This window comes from Hippocampus bargibanti, linkage group LG04 (assembly GCF_051943395.1).
Source record: "Hippocampus bargibanti isolate YZ-2025 linkage group LG04, ASM5194339v1, whole genome shotgun sequence".
Lineage (NCBI taxonomy): Eukaryota > Metazoa > Chordata > Actinopteri > Syngnathiformes > Syngnathidae > Hippocampus > Hippocampus bargibanti.
Genome location: NC_142737.1, coordinates 27,836,469 through 27,860,789, shown reverse-complemented (window position 1 = coordinate 27,860,789; position 24,321 = coordinate 27,836,469). Strand labels below are relative to the sequence as shown.

At 43.4% G+C, this 24,321-nt stretch overlaps 1 protein-coding gene across 1 annotated transcript in view; it reads left to right on the top strand.

The window, feature by feature from the left end:
* The window catches only part of LOC148899606 (dual specificity testis-specific protein kinase 1), a 60,576-nt gene that overhangs the window by 20,868 nt on the left and 15,387 nt on the right, over window positions 1-24,321 (top strand). Inside the window, exons 3-4 of the mRNA XM_088995558.1 lie at window positions 1,720-1,910; window positions 5,721-5,842. Of these exons, the coding sequence (XP_088851684.1) occupies window positions 1,720-1,910; window positions 5,721-5,842 (313 nt within the window). The remainder of the gene's footprint in view (window positions 1-1,719; window positions 1,911-5,720; window positions 5,843-24,321) is intronic.

Below are 24,321 nucleotides of genomic sequence, written 5' to 3'. Positions count from 1 at the left end.
ACACTGTCCCCTGCAAGCTGCTTTTCATTAATCCAAATCAACAGAGGTTTTTCAACCTCTTCTATTGCCGGAGACCTTTGCTTAGACAACACAGAAACACCCTTAGCCACACATAGCTATGGTCGACTTAGCATACTGGTACTGCGATGCTAAGTCGCACAAACGCGCACCAAGTTCATATTTTTTGATGATCCCATTCTTCTGCTCGACCGTAATTTTGTTTTGTGTCATCTTCAGCTGAGCACAAGCCTGTGGTGGGGTATTTTTCGGTCCCAAAAAAGCAAAAGTATCCACTCCATAACAAACCACATCTGCACTGAGTGCAGTCAAAGAAAGTGGGTGTGGAAAAGTAGTCCGGCAGCCACCGCGGCGCTGTTCGGCCGTGTGGTTTGGTGTGCTTCCGCCGAAAACTAGTGCGCCAGCCATTGTGGCGCTCCGTGTGTTTCCCGAAAACTAGTTCGTATGCCACGATTATATTCTCGCGAATTAAATGTTTGTAAGAGGAAAAGTTCATTAACTAACGCGTTCGTAAACCAATGTATTTTAGGTTTAATTGTCATACATTTGACATTCGTAAGATGAAAAGTTCGTAATATAAGGTGTTCGTAAATTGAGGTCTCACTGTATCACACTAAAAGTTTGTTCAAATATTTTGACCTGAATGTTTAACGAAATAAGAAAAGGAAAATAGGTTACCGGAAACCAACGTCATGAGATGACACAGTAACCCTCTACACAACTTCACAATCGACAAATACAGTAACACAAAAATTGAGAAGTTGTTTATAACAGAGATGGTTGGGGATTATTTTCAATGTGCAGTACAATAATCCCTTGTTTTGGTTGAATGGTTAATTAGTACCAGACCGCCTCCCCACCCTCCCACCAGAAAAACGATGTGTGAATGAATTATTGGAAACTCATGGGACATCATGGGATTGCACATTACATTTGCCCCCATACATTCCCAGTTTTACTCTCTTACTCACTAAACAAAATGTATTTTTTGTCAATAAAAGTAAATGAAATCAATTCACCATGTTGTTCGAGAATTCTTTTGGAAGCATGGTTTAAATGAAAGTATATAAAACAGATGTGATTACGACAACATCAATTTGTTTAATATGGTGCATTATATATTGACGAAGGTTGATTTAAATTTAAAGACTGTTTCTCTAAGTTGATTTTGTTATATCCAGTAACTGAGAGGTGAGAAATGAACATTTACATGCAGATCCGTCGATTCAATTCAGGTCTGAGCAAAAATGAGATTACATCAACATTGAGGATGGTTTGTGTCCACTAACTGATTCTGTTATCCATTAGCCCTCTATTTTTTGCCCACACATTAGGCACTGTCTTTGTTTCAGGTTGAAGTGTGTCATGTGATTTTCCTCATCTCTGGAGTCCACTGTGTGGGATGGCGATCCCTTTTATGAGCCTCTCTTTCATCTAAGTGCCCTCTGATTTATTGAAATGCACAATGTGCCCTTTTCTATGGCACTCATGGGGTTGTATCTTTTTTCTAAGCCTGACCAACACAGTCTATCCATGTACCAAATATCTTATTTCCTTTATATATATATATATATATATATATATATATTTGTGTGTGTGTGTGTGTGTGTGTGTGTGTGTGTGTGTGTGTGTGTGTGTGTGTGTGTGTGTGTGTGATTATTATTGTTTTTTTTAATGTCAAAAATGTTTTGTCTCCCTCAGCAAGAATCTCCAGCATGTGCGATGTTGATGTATCAGAGCCCACTAGTCCCACCCTGTACGGAGAGTCTTCCGACAAGTACTATCATGAGGATCGTTGGCAGAAACTGCGCACCGCCGTGCGCAAACTGGAGTTCTGGGAAAACTTCAACACTGAGCTAATTGGAAGTGGCTTCTTCTCAAAGGTCTATAAGGTGTGCATTCAAGTGTCCTTTGCCCACTTTCTTTCTGTGTACCAGCCTACATGTGAGGCACCATCAAGGCATGCTTTGTTGCAGCCATTAATTAGGACATTTTTACCATTCCATGATTGGCCCACGTCCTTTTGGAACTCTGGCGGGGACAATACCGTCCACAGCTGAGATATTATATAATGGTGTTTGGGACCAAAAAAGGTTATTTCTATTTTTAAATTGTTCAAATCCTTAAATTAACCAGAAAGATTGGACAGTGATATAAGAAAAACTTTGCAAAACATAAAATCTAAATGATTGGTCAAAGGTAACTCAAAAGAACCAATTCATAAATTTTATTTTAACAACTGCTTCTATTGTCAAGAATTCTATAAGATTACAAGGCTCATAATCACTTTTTTTCCTTAGAGGACCATTTTCATTGATCAATGATGTCTGGAAACCTAAAAAATAAGGTTCCTCTGTAGCCGTTGAGGAAAGAGCACACACGACTGAATGTGGAGACGTGTTTATTCCAAGTGCTAACAAGTGGATCTGAGACAAACAGAAAATGCAGTGACGCCAGGGACACCAGGGACGCGGAGCGGCTGGCCGAACACTACCTCTGGCGAAGCGGTGTTAAGGTCTTCCTTTGGGGCCGAACGTAACCCGAGTAGGACCCACCGAAGTCGGTCGACCCAGTTACCGTCCGATAGCGCGGCCCGTAGCGCGGCTTTAAGTGACCGGTGGAAATGTTTGCACATCCCGTTAGCCTGCGTGTGGGAGGCCATAGTGCGGTGTACCTGCACACCCAAGGACTGCACCATGGCCGACCAGAGCTCGGACACAAACTGGGGCCCCTGTCCGAAGTGATGTCGGATGGCGTGCCGAAACCCGCGACCCAGGACGACAGAAATGCGCGTGCTATATCTGCTGAGGTCGTGAAGAACAGGGGGACTGCTTCCGGCCACCTTGTGGTCCGATCGACCATAGTGAGGAGATGTGTGCAACCCTGCGAAGGAGGGAGGGGACCGACCAGATCCACATGGACGTGGTCAAATCTCCTGGCCGGAATTGGAAACGTTTACAGGCTTGCCCGGTGGTGCATTTGGACTTTGGCGCGCTGACATGCCGCGCATGCAGCTGCCCACTTCCTGGCGTCCTTTCGTAACCCAGGCCAGACAAACTTGGCCCCAAGTAGTTTGACTGATGCCCGGATGCCAGGGTGTGAGAGGGAATGAATAGAATCAAAAATTCGCCGACGCCACTCCTGCGGAACCGCGGGACGAGTGCGACCCGTCGACACATCGCAGAGGAGAGCGGGAGCCTCTTCACACAGTGCCCCCTCCTCAAGCTTCAAGGCCGTGCCTGCTGCCTTGAGTTTGTGGATGTCCGGATCCTTAGATTGGGCGGTGGCCATCTCTGAAAAATCCACCCCGAGCTGGACTTGACACACGAGCGCACGTGACAAGCAATCAGCCTCAGGGTTACATTTGCCGGCCATGTGCGGAATGTCTGCTCTGAATTTGGAAATGGCCGCTAAATGCCGTTGCTGTCGGGCCGACCACGGTTCGTTCACCTTTGACATGGCGAATGTTAGGGGTTTATGATCTACGTAGGCGGTGAACCGGCGCCCCTCGAGGAGGAAATGAAAATGGTGCGTTGCAAGATACAGTGCTAACAACTCTCTGTCGAAAACACTATACTTCCGTTTGTTATCTTGCAGCTTCCGACTTAAAAATGCAAGGGGCTTCCATTCGTTCTCCACAAGCTTGGCTCGTTAAAAGGACTGTGCTCGTTGCGGGGCCCACTCGACGGGGTGGTTCGTCTTCTTTTTTTCTCAAGGCACCGTAGAGGGGTTGTAGGAGGTCGGCTACGTGAGGAAGAAACGTGTAAAAATTAATAATGCCCAAAAACTCCTGCAGAGCCTGAACTGTGGCCGGGCGGGGAAATCCACCACTGCTTGCACTTTGGCGGGGAAGGGGATGGCGCCCTGTGGAGAAATGAAAAACGCTTGAAAACCTCAGTTAAGTGTGACAGGTGTTTCTCCGGTGAAGGGCTGGCCACAAGGATGTCATCTAGATAGATACATACAAAATCAAGGCCTCACAAGACTGAGTCCATCAGTCTTCGAAAGGTCTGTGCCGCCCCCTTCAGGCCAAAAGGCATGCGGAGAAACTCAAAGAGGCCAAAGGGGGTAATCACCGCATTTTTGGGCACATCCTCTGCCCGTACCGGCACCTGGTGATAACCGCGAACTAGATCTACTTTAGAAAAGATCACAGTGTGCGGAAAAATCTTGAATGTGCAGGATGGGGTAACGGTCATGTGTGGTTATGTTATTAAGCCGACAAAAAATCACCGCACGGCCGCCAAGAACCGTCACTATTGGGCACCATGTGCAATGGTGAGGCCCACGGGCTGTTGGAACGCCTCACGATGCCCAAGCGCTCCATCGTAGCGAACTCCCTTTTCGCCATTGCCAATTTTGCCGCGTCGAGGCGACGAGCGTGGGCAAACACTGGCGGGCCGACCGTGGGAATGAAATGCTCTACCCCGTGTTTCGTATCGGAATTTGAAAAGGCGGGGGTACTTAACGACTGGAAATGGGTCAGCAGACGTTCGTAAACGTTACCTGACGTTAAATAATTTGCGTGTGTTAACGCTCCGAGCCCTCCAGCCTCACACGGGAAAGTCGCGAAAGAGATGGCGTCAATCAAACGACGGTTAGCAATGTCCACAAGTAGTACGTGAGCACATAAAAAATCTGCGCCCATTATCGAAACTGTGATCGAGGCAACAATAAAGTTCCACTTGATTTTCCGTCCGTGTAAGCGCACAGTCACCGACCTGGAGCCAAAGTTGGCGATGGGTTCGCTGCGCGCAGGGGAGGCCCGCATCCACCTGCCGTCTTGTCCGCGGCGGTGGCCGTCAGCAGGCTTACTTGTGCCTCGCTGTCCACAAGAAAACGTCTACCTGACGAGGAGTCCGTGATGAAAAGCAGCTCGCTTTCGTTGCCGCTTCTGCGATCCCACTCCGGCCACGACGGTCGGATCGATGCCACTTCGCCGAGAGGTTTGGCCGTCACGCTTTGCACGGCTAACCGCCGTGTCGCCAGAAGCACTCGATCTGCTTCTTCCGCCAAACCACGATAGTCGCCGGTGGCTACGCACGTGTAGTTAGCTAGCACGGTGCGCACCTCGGGTGGTAGCTGGCGAAAGAATATGTGGGGGAGTCGTACTTCCCGCATCGCAGAAGTTGCATCATGCAATGTGTTGTCGGTTGGTCGAGGGACGCCACGACCATGTTATATGCGCGAAGATAGGCTCCTTCATCCCCTGCGACTCTAGTGAGGAATCAGCAGTTCAAAAGAATCAGTGAATGTATATGAATACAGTATTGTGCACAATGGTGTGAAAATGCAGAGCTCAGACAAAACAAAACAACTTTTGACTTTTAACTCATGACAGTCACTTTGTTAGATTCCAGGATATGTTGTCATAATAGGGCTCCACCATAAGTGTGGCACTGACCGGACCACACATGCAGCAACCAAGACTATGGTCCAACTGCCCACTTAATCTGGAAGACACGGCAAAAAAAAGGGTGCAGTCAGCAAGAAAACGTTTGTGGGCATGCAAGACTGCAGGACACAAGTGCAAAGCCATGCGGACTTCCTGTCACATAAGCATGCCTACTCAATGTTGCTTTTCAATGTGATAATATGACCAGTAAAATCCATATTTATACCTGCAACCTGCGATGTAAGACCGCTTATTTCGAGCCTTGCATCATCAGTAGTGTACTACTGAAGCTGTAACTTTATTTCAGGTGATACACACTACTAGCCGCAAGGTGATGGTTGTGAAGATATACAAAAATGACGTGGACCAAGACAGCATTGTACGGGAAATCAGCCTTCTTCAGAAACTCTCTCATCCAAATATTGTCAGGTAATAGTTATCACCTTTTCCATCCCACTTTGGTAGAATATTCATCACAAATACTATGCAGTGGTTTGGCAGGCGTGCACGTCATGAAATAGGGTTTTGTATATTCAAGTTTTTTCGGTTTTCAACATAGAAACCTATTCTGAGAGGACCTTCAGGAAATTTTATTTCCTTCTACTCGACCCAATCCCTCATTAATTGACCTGAAGTACACTTGATATCGGGCTTTCACTTTGAAAGCCTTTTGAACTCTCGTGCTTTCACTTGACAAGCGTTGAAAACTCTTCCGCTGTGGCGACATTCAAACAATGGTGCGATGTGCAGCACAATTTCCAATGTCCACACATCATCAATCCTGTTACTTGATTGACATACAGGGCAGCCAGTCAGAAGCGCAAAGACAAACAACGGCGGTGTTAAGTTAGTCGGTGATTACCTCTGATTTTAAGGCAAGGGTGCACAATACGTCAATCACAATTGACCGGGGAGCCAGTGGACTGATTCGAAGTTGACTGTGAGGGTATGGAGGAGGTAATGGAATGGGGAAAAAAACCTTTGCGTGTCTGTGTGTTTTGATTTCCTCCATGTTTAGTGATGTTGTGCATCTCAGCGTGCGTGCACTTGTGCACATGTATATGTTTTGTGCGAGTCTGGGTGAGTGCAGTGTGTGTGTGCGTGCGTGTTTGTGTGTGTGCATTTGTGTGTGTGCATTTGTGTGTGTGTGTGTGTGTTGTGCATGTGTGTGTGTGTCCGTGCATGTGTTGGTGTGTGCGTGTGCGTGCATGCATGCATGCGTGTGTGTGTGTGTAAGGGGTGCAATCTTTGTCTGAACTTGTGCATGATAGGGCTCTTCACTGATTAAAAAAATGGCTTAGTCTCTGACTGGTTGGTCCGCTCTGACTTATTGTAAGAAATTGTTGAGTATTATTTCAAAAAATAAATAAATAAACAAATAAATAAAAGCATTTGATTCTGTTTGGGGGATTTTCCGCCAGTCCTTCCACCTGCTTCTTTCAAGCCATTCTCAATCCGTTGTCTTCTCATACAACTCATCTCCGAGTTCCCTTTAATGAGATGAGGGAGACAAATATCCAAGAGCGTAGAAAAGGCTGTTCCTTATCGACCCGCATCAACTCCCCATTGCAATGCATTGAATAGTTATTGACCGCTGCTGGCATATAATGTGGTCCCAGGAAATGAGTTAAGAAACGCATGGAGATGATCAAACTAAAAGTTTCCATGAAATAAATATAGCACAGGTTAAATGAGAACTCCAAAAATAAAAATACAAATAATAATCATGTTTTTGCAGTAACATGTTCTTTGTGCAGACAATATCAATGACCGAATCGGATTAATTTTGCATTCATGAATAAGAATTAGGATTTAAGCTTAAATGGAAGTGTTGTTGTGATGACAGTGCCATGTGATAACTGAAAATAGATGTGTTGTGTAATTTATATTATATGGACACATTAATCAAGATATTGTGGTCACATATAATATATTTGAATCTTTTATAGGTTTGGTCAAGTGATGTTCCACAAATACTGTTTATATTTTTCATCATACGATGATATACTGTTCAGAATGCATACAGTAGAGCTTAAAACACATCACGCCGACTTGGGCAGAATTTAACACATCAGAACATTAATTTTGGAATGGCAGCAGCTGAGTACTACATGAACTTTTTTACATGAAATAGTACTACAACACACCAGCATGTAGTTAACGCTTTTCACACTTTTTGATATCACTTTATTACCATGAGCGGTAACTCAATGGATATCCATTAAACAGTTACTATAAACCATAATTCATGTCCATGAAAGTTACTCCATGCATTGACTGACTGACTGACTTTAGTTTTCGCTCTTTCATCTTGGCCAATACAAGTAAAGAGCAATATTTAACTTGATTTACTGTTAACCAGTGACGTGCAGTCAGGGGAGGCAGGTGAGGCCGTGCCTCACCTGTCATCATGGAAATATCAAATGAAAAAATAAATTAAAGTTATATTTATTTCATGATTTGTACTTTAAAGTTCTTTTCCATTTAACTTCACCATTTTTTTTCAAATTCGCAGAATTTTCACATTTACCGTTCAAATACTAAGTAGGGATGAGCGGTGAGGCAGCAGCCGGCTGAGCCTCACCATGGATTGCGTAATGACTATGCTCACTGTACTGGCTTGCTCTGCAGTGAGACCACATTGCTGTACCTCTGCATATCACTGTTAAAGTGTTCAAACACTTTTAGTATATGAACTAAATTTCTACAGTTTAGCTGGTGTATATAATGTAGAGCAGGGGTGGGCAAACTTTTTGACTCGCGGGCCGCATTGGGTTCTAAAATTTGACAGAGGGGCCGGACCAGGAGCATTTGGAGGGAGTGTTTTGGGCCGGAAATACTAAACCTAAAGCATTAAAGGACAACCGACGCCTCCGGACAAGTTATGTCCATAATTTATAAAATCACTTCAAATGACTTCTACTGAGCGTATTTTACAAAGATTCCACAGCATATAGCTATAGCAGGGGTCGGGAACCTTTTTGACTAAGAGAGCCATAAAAGTAAAATATTTAGAAATGTTTTTCAGCGAGAGCCACACGCACGCGCGCGCACATACAAACGCTCGCGTGCGCACGCGCACATACAAACGCTCGCGTGCGCGCGCGCACACACACACGCGCACGCGCGGCCACTTTTCAACAAAATATCAGAATGTATTATTTAAAATAACTTTGTGATAGTACTCACCGTTAACATAGATGGTTTTCCGTTCCTCGTGTTTGGTAAAAATCCAGGAAAACGATCGGAATGAAATTCAATTTGCCGGTCCAGAGGCGAAGTTACTGCTAGCTAGCCTGCACACGGCTCATATAAGCTTCCACACGTGCTATCTGCAATCTACTTCTCGCAGAAGTATGTTGATGCTAACGTTAACATCGGGCTTGTTAAAATGTCACTGACATTCAACTGTTTCATCGATGGTATTGTTTCATTGCAAATTAGAATCAGAACATTTTCTCTCCTCTCATGCTCCGTTGCATTCACGCTGAAGTGCACAAGTTGGGCTCATTTAAAGGGGCGTTTACCTGTTTCAACATGACGGCCACTATCATCCAATCAACATGGCGCTTTCGGCCATTCTCGGTCAGTGTCATCCAATCAAAATTGCACTTTCCGCCAACTGCAGCCCCAACGGGAAATGAACGGCGAAAAAAACGACAATATGTATTATAATATGTAATATTTATCGGCGAGCCATATGCAATCATCAAAAGAGCCATATATGGCTTGCGAGCCATAGGTTCCCGACCCCTGAGCTATAGTTTAGACTTGCGCTGAATATCCATGAAGTCTTGTTTTCGAGTTGATAACGATCCCCATGTGACGTCACCGCCCCTGACCGAGAAAGCGACACACAATGCATTTTGGGTACTATGTTTGGTCTGAAAACTTCGTGTTGATCCGTGTTGATGGCGAAATTAGAAGGAAAACACATAAATAACGCCATGGTGAATCGTTGTGTGTTGCACCAAGACAACTATTTGATATTCGCTGACACAAATTCCCAGCTGACAAATCAGCCCATTTCCAACGGAGCTTGGGCGCCATCTTCTGCATTTTCTGGGTGCTACATTGCTGTCATTGACGGCTCGAATTGATATGGGAGGACTCCTTGAATCAATTGCAAACATTTATGCTTTCCTCTTCAGAACTATTTGAATCATATTCATAACTGGATTAGTAAAGAGAAAGCATCTTCTCCGAATCTGAAGCCATTGTTTTGATTCTCGAGCAAGGCAAGACGTCTTGGCGTGACGTCACAAACAAGGGGGTGGGACCTTCTGAAACTGTCCATTTCCGGATTCATTTTGAAGTCATTTTTATTGGTGTTTTTCATTTACCTAAAAATATCAGCCTGCCTTATTTAGGTACTGTAGATGCTATAAAACGTTTTTCTGATGTCAGTGGGAAACAAAAAAAATGGTGCCGGTTGTCCTTTAAATGTAGTGTGTACAAACCTCATAGCACAGTAAGAACATCTACAACCCTATTTATTAACTGTCTTTCAAATGTGAAAATATCCCTGATCAGTTAATAAATTTGTCTCAAGGAATATGGCGTTTACATACTATTTCGCAGATACTTGGAGGAGGATATGGAAATAGATTAAAATAACATATGCACTGTGATTTATCAAGATTGCGTCTGTTTTTAATAAGTTTTCATTGAAGCGGCAAAGTTAAAGAAATCAACATTTATTGAAAAATGGAATCACTTTCAACATTCAAAACATTATTACACAACGAAATATTCAAGCTCAATAATACCTACTTGTGTTAAATTCCGCCAAATCATAGATGGATTGTCCTGATCGCGCGCTCAACAAACTCCTCACTGACGCCCTCGCCTTCACGCGCAAACAATACACGTGTACCGTCGCCAAGCACACAGACATAGGCTACCTGCAGTTGAAATTTGCATACTCGGCACGGCAGCCAATCAGAAGCCTGCTTCTTTCTTCCGGACTTTCGCAAGCGTTATAAAGTCGTGCAAATGCATGTCATTTTCCAAAATAGATGCACATAACCTCAGCCCAGAAGGAAGATTCAAAAGAAGCTAACAACATATGTGATGCTACAAAACGTAAATTTACATTAAACCGTGACTCTAAAGCAGTGGTGTCAAACATACGGCCCACGGGCCGGAACCGGCCCCCAAGGAGGTTCAATCAGGCCCGCAGGATAATTTGAAAGGGGAAAAATGCAAAGACATTTGATGAATGTCTTTCATTTGAAAACTAAAAGACATTGCTTATCCTCTAAGGGGCGCACTCGTTCCATCAGAGTAGAAGACACGCCGCATCACTGAGACAGACTCAAAACAGCAGACGGTGTCAATGCGCCATCTGCTGCTTGTTACGACGTTGTTAATACATTGTTCTCTGCCTCTCCGCTACACCCTCATTAGCCAAAATGTCGTTATCCAAACGGAGAAAAGTAGATAAGGAGTGTAGAATTTTCCAAGAAAAATGGACCACGTCCTATTTATATACAGAGATGCACGCAAAACCTTTGTGCTTGGTGTGTTTGCAACAAGTTTCGGTATTGAAGGAATATAATATTCGACGCCACTACGAGACTCATCACAGCGAAAGATATGACGGGTTGCAAGGACAACTAAGAGGAGAAAAGATTAACGAATTGCTGGCGGGTCTGAGAAAACAGCAGTCAACTTTCATCCGGAGCCGAGAAGTCAATGAAGCAGCGGTAAAAGCCAGCTACCTCATTGCTAGCGAAATAGCATTAGCATCGAAGCCGTATTTCGACATTTCGACGGTGACTTTGTTAAACGATGCATGATGAAGGCGGCTGAACTTGTATGTTCCGAGAAGCGACAAGCTTTTGCCAATATTAGCCTGACGAGGAATACTATCTGCGGCCTTTGACACCATTTCTCACCCCATCCTGCTCAAACGACTCTCCACTCTAGGCGTGACACACACCCCAAAAAAAACTCATTTCACCACATCACTCCTGTCCTCCAACAGCTCCACTGGCTCCCTGTTAAACTCTGTATTGAATTCAAGATACTTCTGTTTACATTTAAAGCCATCCATAACCTTGCCCCCCCCTCCACCTATCTGTCTGGCCTAATTCAAATCTCCGTTCCTTCTCGGGCCCTCAGATCCTCTTTCTCCCTCCACCTCTACATGCCCTCTGCCCGTCTCACAACGATGGGGTGCAGAGCTTTCAGCCGCTCCGCACCTAAACTCTGGAACTCACTTCCACCCAACATCCGCAACATTGACTCCCTTCCTACTTTCAAATCGCACCTGAAAACCCACCTGTTTAAACTTGCTTTCATGGTCTAATTTATTCTGCTGTTTTATTATTTATTGTTTTATGCATGATTTTACTGTTTTGTGTGTTGTCTTTGTTGTAAAGTGTCCTTGAATGTTCAGAAAGGCGCTTGTAAATTAAATGTATTATTATTATTATTATTATTATTATTATTATTATTACTATAGCAGAGAGGATTTATTGCATTTTCCGTGGCAATTGATGGGAGCACTGACATCACAGACGTGGCCCAACTGGCCATATTTATTCGAGGAGTTGATGAGACATTGACTGTTACTGAAGAGTTTCTTGAGTTGGTGCCAATGATGGACACCACAACAGCCGAGGACATTTTCGGCTCTGTCGTTGCTGTATTGGACAGAGTTGGAGTGGACCGGTCCTGCGTTGTCAGCCTGGCTACAGATCCATGTTCGGAAAGAAAGCAGGTGTCGCGACAAAGTTCAAAGACAAAGTACAAGCCCTTAATGGAGGAGATTGTTTCTGGACATTTCACTGTATTTTGCACCAGGAGGCATTGTGTCGCAAGTCGCTGAAAATGGACCACGTCATGGAGGTGGTTGTTCCCTCTGTAAATTTCATCCGGTCCAGAGGTCTGAACCATCGTCAGTTGGACAAACTTCTCAGCGACAGCAACATCACCCACAGCCTGCCATACCACACTTTAATGTTAGTCAGCAGCTTCAAAACAAAAGTTCTGTGATGGAATTCTACTGTTCATACAACTCCATAAATGTTCAGTATGTATTGTATGTGTATGTATGTTTCATGTACGAAGTTTACAGATTTACAGGACAGGTGAACACTTTCTTCATTACACATTTAAAATCACTCTCCGTTTGTAAGGTGTACGCAGGGATTACATTTAGATTTTATATGCGTATGTGTAAGTGGTTTTCTTTAAAAGTCTCATTTAATCTTAAAGTGCTCTCTTCTCTCTATCTCTTTCTCTCTCTCTCTCTCTCTCTCTCTCTCTCTCTCTCTCTATCTCTGTCTATATATCTCTATCGCTATCTCTCTAGCTCTCTCTCTCTCTCTCTCTCTCTCTCTCTCTCTCTCTCTCTCTCTCTCTCTCTCTCTCTCTCTCTCTCTATATATATATATATATATATATATATATATATATATATATATATAACTCTCTCTATCTATCTATCTATCTATCTATCTATCTATCTATCTATCTATCTATCTATCTATCTATCTATCTATCTATCTATCTATCATCGTCAGTAGTGTGCCATCGTCAGTAGTGAGAGATACAGAGAGAGATAGATAGGGATTGAGATCGAGAGATAGCGAGAGAGAGTTAGAGATAAACAGATAGAAATAGAGATCGAGAGATAGAGATAGAGAGAGGTAGAGTTAGAGATAGAGGTAGAGGTAGAGAGATAGAGAGGGTAGAGGTAGAGGTAGAGGTAGAGAGATAGAGAGGCAGAGAGATCGAGAGGTAGGTAGAGATGTAGGTAGAGAGGTAGGTAGTGAGGTAGGTAGAGATAGAGATAGAGATAGATAGATAGATAGATAGATAGATAGATAGATAGATAGATAGATAGATAGATAGATAGATAGATAGATAGATAGAGGGATAGCGAGATAGAGAGAGACAGATAGTGATAGCGAGATAGTGATAGCGAGAGAGATAGATAGATAGAGAGAGCGATATATATATATATATATATCCGAGATATCCGATGTTGTTCCCGGGATCTGTTGCAACCACTCGTCGAGTTTGGGGGTCACTGCCCCAAGTGCTCCGACCACCACAGGCACGACTGTCACCTTTACCTTCCAGGCTCTCTCCAGCTCCTCTCTGAGCCCTTGGTATTTCTCGATTTTCTCATGTTCCTTCTTTCTGATGTTCCCATCACTCGGGACCGCTACATCCACGACAACGGCTTTCCTTTCCCCTTTATCTATGACCACGATATCTGGTTGGTTGGCCATTACCATCTTGTCAGTCTGTATCTGGAAGTCCCACAGGATTTTTGCTCGGTCATTCTCCACCACCTTGGGAGGTGTTTCCCATTTTGACCTTGGGGTTTCCAGTCCATACTCCGCACAGATGTTTCGGTAGACTATGCCAGCCACCTGGTTATGGCGCTCCATGTAGGCTTTCCCTGCCAGCATCTTACACCCTGCAGTTACGTGTTGGATTGTCTCAGGTGCCTCTTTGCACAACCTACACCTTGGGTCTTGTCTGGTGTGGTATATCCTTGCCTCTATGGCTCTGGTGTTCAGGGCCTGTTCTTGGGCAGCCAGGATGAGTGCCTCTGTGCTGTCCTTTAGGCCAGCCCTCTCTAGCCACTGATAGGACTTCTTGAGATCAGCCACTTCTGCTATGGTTCGGTGGTACATCCCGTGTAGGGGCTTTTCCTCCCATGATTGTCCCTCTTCCAGCACCTCATCCTCTGTTCCCCATTGACTGAGACATTCTCTGAGTACATCATCCGTTGGAGCCTTCTCTTTGATGTATTCATGGAGCTTGGATGTTTCATCCTGAACAGTGGCTCTCACACTCACTAGTCCCCGGCCTCCTTCCTTACGGCTTGTGTACAGTCTCAGGGTGCTGGACTTGGGATGGAACCCTCCGTGCATGGTGAGGAGTTTTCGGGTCTTAACATCTGTGGTCTGAATCTCTTCCTTTGGCCACCTTATTATTCCTGCAGGGTATCTGATCACTTAGCATATATATATATATCCATATATATATATATATATATATATCGCTCTCTCTCTCTCTCTCTCTATATATATATATATATATATATATAGCCGCAATGATGCCTGACATGACCTATATATATATATATATATATATATATATATATCGCTCTCTCTATCTATCAAACTCTATCTATCAAACTACACCACTCTGGATTGCACTACAAAACTGTGTATATATATATATATATATATATATATATATATATATATATATATATATATATATATATATATATATATATATATATATATATATGTATAGCAGAAGGGATGGGTGAAGTCGCATGGTTTTCGTCTTGTGATTAACCTGAATCGCCTCGAGATTGTTCTCAAATGCAAAACATTGTAGATAACAAAACAGAATTAACAACGTGTGATCGTATAGTGGTTATTTACAGAAAAAGAGAATACAACACAAGTTCTCTGTTATTTACAAGATGTCCCTGAACGCATCATGGGCGGAGACTCGGCAGAACACGCGGCGCGCCTGCAATGTCTGGCGCACAGTTCAACCTGCCACGGACACCCACGGGCAAACGAAACACGACACAAGAAACCAAACATTGTTCAACAAAAACGAAATGAAACAATTATTACCTGCAACACAGTATGGCAGAAGGGATGGGTGAAGTCGCATGGGTTTCGTCTTGTGATTAATTGCGCAATAGAAAAGCACATGTGCTCCAAAGTTCCACTCGTCAAAACGTGAAGTAAATAATGACACAAAAAGTAATCTGGACTCGAAATGAATAAGGGAACTAATTAGATAACACTAGACCAGACATGGGCAAACTACGGCGCGCGGGCCACATACGGCCCGTTAGGCTTTTCAATCCGGCCCGCCGAACTTGCCCAAATTATAGTACAAACAGTGTCTAAAACTCATGACAAAAAGCCAGCGAACAACAGGGCAGATAAATGAAAAGTTGCCCGCCCCATTTTTCACAACTTCAAGCAAAATGAGACCAATCCCATTAAAAACATTGTCACAAAGTATAAAGTTTTTTTTTTTTTTAAGTCAAGAATGCACCAACTACAAATGCTACCTTGCTTAATTTACGGCAAATGCGCATGGCTGTAAATTTTGCTACAGTAGTTGATTGTCATTGTGGTGCACGATGCAATGTTTGCATTGATTCCTACGAGCCACTAAGCCCCTTTCATAAGTCTCACGTATAATTTACAGTCACGGTTTAATGTAAATTTACGTTTTGTAGCGTCACATATGTTGTTAGCTTCTTTTGAATCTTTCTTCTAGTCTGAGGTTCTGTGCATCTATTTTGGAAAATGACATGCAATTGCACGACTTTGTAACGCTTGCGAAAGTCCGGAAGAAAGAAGCAGGCTTCTGATTGGCTGCCGAGCCGAGTATGCAAATTTCAACTGCAGGTCGTCTATGTTTGTGTGCTCGGCGACGGTACACGTGTATTGTTAGCGCGTGAAGGCGAGAGCGTCAGTGAGGAGTTTGTTGAGCGCGCGGTCAGGACAAACCATCTATGATTTGGCGGAATTTAACACAAGTAGGTATTATTGAGCTTGAATATTTCGTTGTGTAATAATATGTATTGAATGTTGAAAGTGATTTCATTGTTCAATAAATGTTGATTTCTTTAACTTTGCCCCTTCGATGGAAACTTAAAAACAGACGCAGTCTTGATTAATCACAGTGCATATGTTATTTTAATCTATTTCCATTTCCTCCTCCAAGTATCTGCGAAATAGTATGCAAACGGCATATTCCTTGAGACAAATTATTAACTGATCAGGGATATTTTTCACATTTGAAAGACAGTTAATAAATTGGGTTGTAGTGTTCTTACTGTGCTATGAGGTTTGTACATACTACATTTAAAGGACAACCGGCACCATTTTTTGTTTTTGTTTCCCACTGACATCAGAAAAACGTTTCATGGCATCTAAAATACCCAAATCAGGCAGGCTGATATTTTTAGTTAAATGAAAAACACCAATAAAAATGACTTCAAAATGAATCCGGATATGACCAGTTTCAGAAGGTCCCACCCCCTTGTTCGTGACGTCACGCCAAGACGTCTTGCCTTGCTCGAGAATCAAAACAATGGCTTCAGATTCGGAGAAGATGTTTTCTTGTTACTCATCCAGTTATGAATATGATTCAAATTGTTCTGAAGACGAAAGCATAAATGTTTGCAATTGATTCTAGGAGTCCTCCCGTATCAATTCGAGCCGCCAATGACAGCAATGTAGCACCCAGAAAAAGCAGAAGATTGCGCCCAAGCGCCGTTGGAAATGGGCTGATTTGTCAGCTGGGAATTTGTGTCAGCGAATATCAAATAGTTGTCTTGGTGCGACACACAACGATTCACCATGGCGTTATTTATGTGTTTTCCTTCTAATTTCGCCATCAACACGGATCAACACGAAGTTTTCAGACCAAACAAAGTACCCAAAATGCATTGTATGTCGCTTTCTCGGTCAGGGGCGGTCCAAATGTGACGTCACATGGGGATCGTCATCAACTCGAAAACAAGACTTCATGAATATTCAGCGCAAGTCTTAAAACGTAAACTATAGCTATATGCTGTGGAATCTTTGTAAAATACGCTCAGTCGAAGTCATTTGAAGTGATTTTATAAATTATGGACATAACTTGTTCGGAGTATTTCCGGCCCAAACACCTCCTCCAAATGCTCCTGGCCCGGCCCCTCTGTCAAATGTTAGAACCCAATGCGGCCCGCGAGTCAAAAAGTTTGCCCACCTCTGCACTAGACAGTACAAAAGGGGAAACAAAATAAGATATTGTCATGAAAATGCGCGTTAATCAAGACCAACAGAAAATTGCGACTCACCCTGAATCTCCTCGAGATTGTTCTGGAAACTATAGGCGGGACATAGTGCCACACTGTGCGCCGTTGCGTCACTTCCTTCATAATTTAATAATCTAAGTGCACAACTCCGTTATATATATATATATATATATATATATATATATATATATATATATATATATATATATATATATATATATATATATATATATATAGAGAGAGAGAGAGAGAGAGAGAGAGAGAGAGAGAGAGAGAGAGAGAGAGAGAGAGAGAGAGAGAGAGAGAGAGAAGAGAATCATGAACCACTGGACGTGATGTTGGAGCTGTGCCTCAGGGATGGGAGGTTGTGAATTTGGGACACATCGTCAGTCGTGTGCCAAAGAATCATTGGGTGTTTCGGCCTTTTAATCACTAGACATCCTCATCGATGGTGGCCAGCGACAGGTTGATCACGCCTGCGCTTGTGTCCCATGCCCAATCAGATGTTCAGAAGCTGGTGGGGGGGGGGGGGGTCTTAGGTTGCTGACTTATGAGCCCAACAAGGGTCCTTCCTCTTCATCCAGATCCAGTGGCTGCTTCTTTCTGCCGCTTCAGAGAGTGACTTAACTGTGTGCCGCAGAGCGTGTCCATGGATACCCAGGTCTTTTAGCAGCCTGATGGTGGAGGAAGCCACAAACCCTCTGCATCCAACTTCAGTTGGATATACCTTGGTTTTCCATCCCCGCTGTTGCGCATCCACTGCGAGTTCTGTGTAGTGCAGCTTCTTGCGCTCATAGGCCTCTTCAACAGAGTTTTCCCAAGGGACTGTGAGTTCTGCGATGTAGACAGCCTTGAGTGAAGGGAACCAGAGCACCAAGTCTGGTCTGAGGGTGGTGGCTGCAATCTCCACTGGGAAAACCAATTGCTGGCCAATGTCAACCCGCATCTCCCAATCGCGGGCCCCGGATAGCTGTCCAACTTCTGGTTTGGCAGTAGGATGTTTGGGCTTTTTCTGTCCCTCTCGGATGAAAGCCAATGGTGCTGTGCTGGACGTGGTGGCTCTCATTGGCAAGGAGTTGATGGTATTCCTCTTGCTCTCAAGGAAAACTGCCAAACTCTTCACCTGGTTGTGCCTCCAGGTGTAGCGGCCTTGTGTGAGGCTGGTCTTACAACCGGTCAGGATGTGTTTGAGAGTTCCTGGAGTTCGACAGAGGTCACAGGTTGGATCTTCGCCGTACCATTGGTGGAGGTTTTTTTTGGAGATGGGAGCACGTCATTGATAGCTCTGATGATGAAGCTGATGTTGCTTGCCTCCATTTCCCAGAGATCCTTCCAGCTGAGCCTTCTCTTCTCCAGGCCTTCCCACCTCATCCATTGTCCCTGCTTGGCAAGAGAGACAGCCCGTGCAGTTCTTTCAGCTTCCTCTTGGCGGCGCACCTCTGCTATCACCATTTTCCTTTTTTCCCGATGTTGAAGCCTTACACCAAGAAGGTTTGTTTGTAAGGCCAGACCCCCCTCTTCCTAGCTGAACGTGTCCCACAATGTCGCTGTGCCTTAGGGCTGCTGTGGCCTGCTGCACCGCGATGGATGGCATCCATTTCCGTCCAGTTGATAGGGGGGGTGCAGCTTGACTGATCTTCCGGTCTCTGGAGTCTGTGAGGGTCATCTGAAGTCTCACTTTAGCGCACTTGTACTCTTCGGTGAGGCTTGTGATTGGAAGCTCAAGGACCCCTTTGCCATAAAGGCCGATGTTGGACAGACAGCGTGGAACACCAAGCCAGCGTTTCACATATCATAAAAGTAAATTGCACATTTGTCTAAGGAGGTGTTTCATTAATATGAGGTGTTTCATGAAATGTTTTGTAAAAGGATAGTTCATTAAATGTCAATATTTTCCTAATGTTCTTGTGCTTCTTTACACCAAAACAAAGGAAATACATGATATTTTTGCTATTTTTAGCAGAGTATGGTATAATTTTAATGGTCCGGCCCACTTGACATCTCCCTAGGCCGTATGTGGCCCGCGATGCGAAATGAGTTTGACGCCCCTGCTCTAAAGTGTATGTGAGACTTATGAAAGGGGCTTAGTGGCTCGTAGGAAGCAATGCAAACGTTGCATTGTGCACCACAATGACAATCCACTACTGCAGCAAAATCTACAGCCATGCACATTTACCGTAAATTAAGCAAGATAGCATTTGTAGTAGGTACATTCTTGATTTAAAAAAAAAATATACTTTGCGCTTATTTTACTATAATTTGGGCAAGTTCGGCGGGCCGGATTAAAAAGCCTAACGGGCCGTATGTGGCCCGCGGGCCGTAGTTTGCCCATGACTGATGTAGAGTCACTTCACATTATAATCACTGTACTACAGTGTTTATTTTATTTTTATCAAAACGGTTTGCATAGGTGAGGCACACAGTTCTCCTGCCTCATGACAGGGGGCGCTGGTGATTACTGAGATTCTTCTTGCGCCTCCTCGGCTGCAGAATAATAGAATTAGTGAAAGCAAGCGACAGTAAACAGTTAGCAAGTTAAGTGCAACCATCCAGTATTTTTTTTATGTTGCTTGGCCTTATTTTCAGAATGGAGGATTATATGTCTAAATTGAAAGAAATAGACATTTAAAACTGAAGAAAGACAAGGAAGGCTTCCACAAAGAAGGTATAAATGCCTTCCTTCAGAAGGAGCGGCGCATGGACTTCATTTATAAGTAAAGGTAACACGATAAGGTTTTTTTAAATTCTTTTTTTCTATGCTACAGTTTATATAAAGAATGCTGACATGACATTTTAAAGGACAACCGACGTCTCCGGTCAAGTTGTGTCCATAATTTGTAAAATCGCTTCAAATGACTTCTATTGAGCGTATTCTACAAAGATTCCACCGCATATAGCTACATTTTACGTTTTAAGACTTGTGCTGAATATTCTGGAAGTCTTGTTTTTGAGTTGGTGACGAGTCCTTACCCTACATCACTGAAGGAACGCCCCTAAGTCAAAAGTCAAAGTCAGCTTTATTGTCAAATATGCTAATATGTATGACATACAGCACAGATGAAATTACTGTCCTCTCAGACCCAGCATGCAAGGCACTTATTACTAATTACTTTAACAAACATAATAAACATGAAAACGCCAATTTGCCGGGAGAGGGGAGCCGCTTCGTGGCTAACCGAGAAAGGACATACCTTGCATCATCATACTTTGTGTTTTCGGTATTTTAGATGCTATAAAACATTTTTCTGATGTCAGTTAGGAAACAAAAAAAGTAATGACGGTTGTCCTTTAAACAAAACACGTTAACTGTTGCCAATCAAATGGTGAATAAGCTACTCTGTAGAGTTCATATGTTTGTAAATCTGACTGTGATGACGTCAATGCCTCACGAGCCATCAACCTCACCGCACGTCACTGCTGTTAACTATGTACAATGACAGCCACAAACCATACTGCGAAGTGCATGTCTTCACCATCCCATCATTTATCCTGCTTAATTGTTAGCCTACAAAGACCACAGAAGGCAGTGCAGGTCTGTTCTCTCCCTGCATGGAAAGAAGTTAAAAAAAATCTATAATTCTCATGTTTTCACGTTTCATTTTTTGTTGCTTGGTCAAACAGCAAACGGCAAACGTGTCTTCAAAAACACAAGAGACACAATTGTGCTTGCTTTGTCCAGTCTGTCTGGTTGGCTATCAGACCAAGTCTTTTACCAGAGCTTCTCCAAAGTTGGTTGTAGACATGAGATTGGTGAAATTGTAGATGATGGTGAAAATTCAGAATCCAATCAGACACAGGCGGTCGATGACGGATGAGGAACTGCCATTGCTGCGCAAGACCAAGCTACCGGTCATGCTCATGAACCCGTTCTACGAAGAACTGCACTTCTGTGACAAGAGCCTTGAGCTGTTTGTTCACTGCCCTGCTTCCATTCAGACTACTTCACTTAGGGAATTTGAGCGGTCAACGCCCCCTTAGCCCATCCCGGCATCAAATCGACCTGACCTCAGAGATGCGGTTGTTGATTTAAGGTTTAGTGATGACGGTGTTTCCTGCGATTTGCCAAATGAAATATGTTAATGACTCGGCATATCTGCCCCTCCGTCTAATGCTTCCCCATCTTTGCTGTCTAGTGCGTAGGAGCCTTCTGCTGTGGATAGAAAGGCCCCATGTAGAACAGATGCCCGTTCAATTGAGAATACAAATTAGGGCTGAGTTTTATGTGGATGGCATGTGAGAGATTATTGCACAAATGTGGTGCTGAGTCGTGGAATTTAGTCAGCCTAGCTCAAAAGGAGGAGAGGCTCTGAGGGAGGATTGTGGTCAGATGGGTGGTAATCGTGGTAACAGAAGGTGAAGACAGGCTCTTTATCTGAGTTTTTCCCCTGCTGTGGACAAGCTCTTGTTCAATTCCATCACCTGTATGTTTCACCATTTTCTTCTGAAGAACCTAAACTCCGCTATTAGATGAAAAGCTCACCTATTGAGAGTTTTTATGCTGAATCATAACCACCCTAAATTGCCAACCAAAGATGTGCTTCAATCACCCTCCTCAGTTTCACCAATACACGTTTGTGTTGTGCATCGCCATGTAATGGCTTGAAAACAGAACACAAACAACAAGTCTCACAATTGAGCTGTCTTTGTTGAGGTAACAACCTGAATGATTAAACTCCCCCATATGGTACTTGCCCATTCTTGGTGTTCTTGATGGAATTGAAGGACAATGACAGTCGCAGAAGGACAATGACAGTCGCCACAACGGACATTTCAACAATCACCATAGTGGTGGCAAAATATTGACCTGAGACCGACACAGTCAACAAGGTCAGTTTGCCTGAAAATCCATTTTGACCAGTGTCAAATTGCAAAGAAATGAAAAAAAGTGGCCCATGAGTGCGATGGAATATGAAGTAGCGGCCATAATCTCAGCAACCATCAAGATGAAGACTGTCAAGGAAAGTAGAACAGTCATGCCTGAAAGAAAGAAATCAGAATAGTTATCTTAAAAGAAGAGTCTATATACAGGGGTCTCTTCAAGTTGGCTTGAAACATTTATCATGAAGTGACAGCACACCGACACCGACCTCATTTCAGCAAGTGTGAAAAGGATAAACACGGCACGTGTTAGGATTAGGCAACCCACAATAGTTAATAAAGAACAAACATTGAAGGAAGACAAGACAACAGACAGATTGTAGCAAGTTGATATCTCCAACTTGCTCTGCAATCAAACCTGCCAAGCCATCAATTTACTAGGAAAAGAAAATCAGAATACATGAGCTTCTTAAGCAAGGGTGTCTAACTCTTTTTTTGCTGCGGGCCATTGATTAGAATGTTTCGTCCACTCCACATATGACATATGGAGCGCACACTAATTAACTCATTCACTGCCATTTTCAAATGTATTCGGGAATCGAAAATATGACCAAGGAGCTTGGTCATATTTATCTCAACTGTCTCAACAGTTGAGATTCAACAGTCAATTGTCTCAACTGTCAACTTGGTTTGGAGCTTCATTCCAAAATTTGTTCGGGTTTTGGTTTTTCCTGGGGGGGGGTGCCGATAAAGCCCTGGTCAGACCATTGGCAATGTTTTTTTCTTCCACGAGGGGGCAGCATTTGCCTTTTGTACAGCCACCCCCACTTTCACCTCATATTACTCCAGACTGATGTAAATTAGGAATGAACTCTTTTTTTCTGATGAAAGAAGAGATTCTAAGGTTTCTGACGCTGCATTTAATGTTTATGTAGTCCTAAAACTCAATATTCTGTGGGTCCTGGTATTTGACTGAAAATGACAAAAACACAGTTTTGCACATTGTCTGGTATTGAATGAGATAATGAATAACTAGTTTTCAAATTTGAAGTAAAAAATAATTCCTGTTATTGTGGTTTACATGGGACAATTTGAAATTTTGGTTCTGACTTTCTCAAGCATCATGGCACTTGACATACTGGATTTGCTTTTGTGGGCTGAATAAAATGATGTGGCGGGCCAGATTTGGACCGCGGGCCATGACTTTGACACACACATGTACACATACACATACACATACACATACACATACACATACACATACACATACACATACACATACACATACACATACACACAAGCACACATATACGTCAAAACCACGGCTAAAGGCCACAGAAATATGATGTCTGGTCAGAAATAATGTGGGATGCAGTGATGTTTATGTGTGGCCATGGGCCTTATGTGGCTCTTTGCAGTAACACAGTAAAAACAATGGCTCTTTGTCTTTGACTGGTTGGCTCCCTCTGCCTGCTCTATACCCTCACTATAAGAAGTCACAACTGTCAATTGTGTTTTCGTGTATTTGTGTGTGTGTGTGTGTGTGTGTGTGTGTGTGTGTGTGTGTGTGTGTGTGTGCGCGTCTACTGTGTGTGTGCGCCTGTGAGCGTGCGTGTGGGCGTGGGTGTGGGCGTGTGTGTGTGTGTGTGTGTGTGTGTGTGTGTGTGTGTGTGTGTGTGTGTGTGTGTGTGTGTGTGTGTGTGTGTGTGTGTGTGTGCACAGCAAAAATGTGTCCATAATTTGTTAAATCACTTCAAATGACTTCTACTGAGCGGATCTTACAAAGATTCTAGCTATTTTACGTTTTAAGACTCGCGCTGAATATTAAGGAAGTCTTGTTTTTGAGTTGGTGACGATTCCTGACATCATGTCACGGAAGGAACGCCCCTGACCGTGAAAGGACACACAATGCATTTTGCGGTACTTTGTTTGGTCTGAAAACTTCGTGTTGATCCGTGTTGAAGGAAAACACATAAATAACGCGATGGTGAATCGTTGTGTGTTGCACCGAGACAATTATTTGATATTCACTGACAAATTTCCACTGAGCTTTGTTGCCATCTTCTGCATTTTTTGGGTGCTACATTTCTTTCCAGATGCCTCAAAATGACGCGGAATAAATTATCGATTGCAAACATATGTTTTCCTCTTCAGAATTATTTGAATCATATTCATAACTGGATGAGTAACAAGAGAGCATCTCCTCCGAATCTGAAGCCATTGTTTTGATTCTCGAGCAAGGCAAGACGTCTTGGCGTGACGCCACAAACAAAGGGGC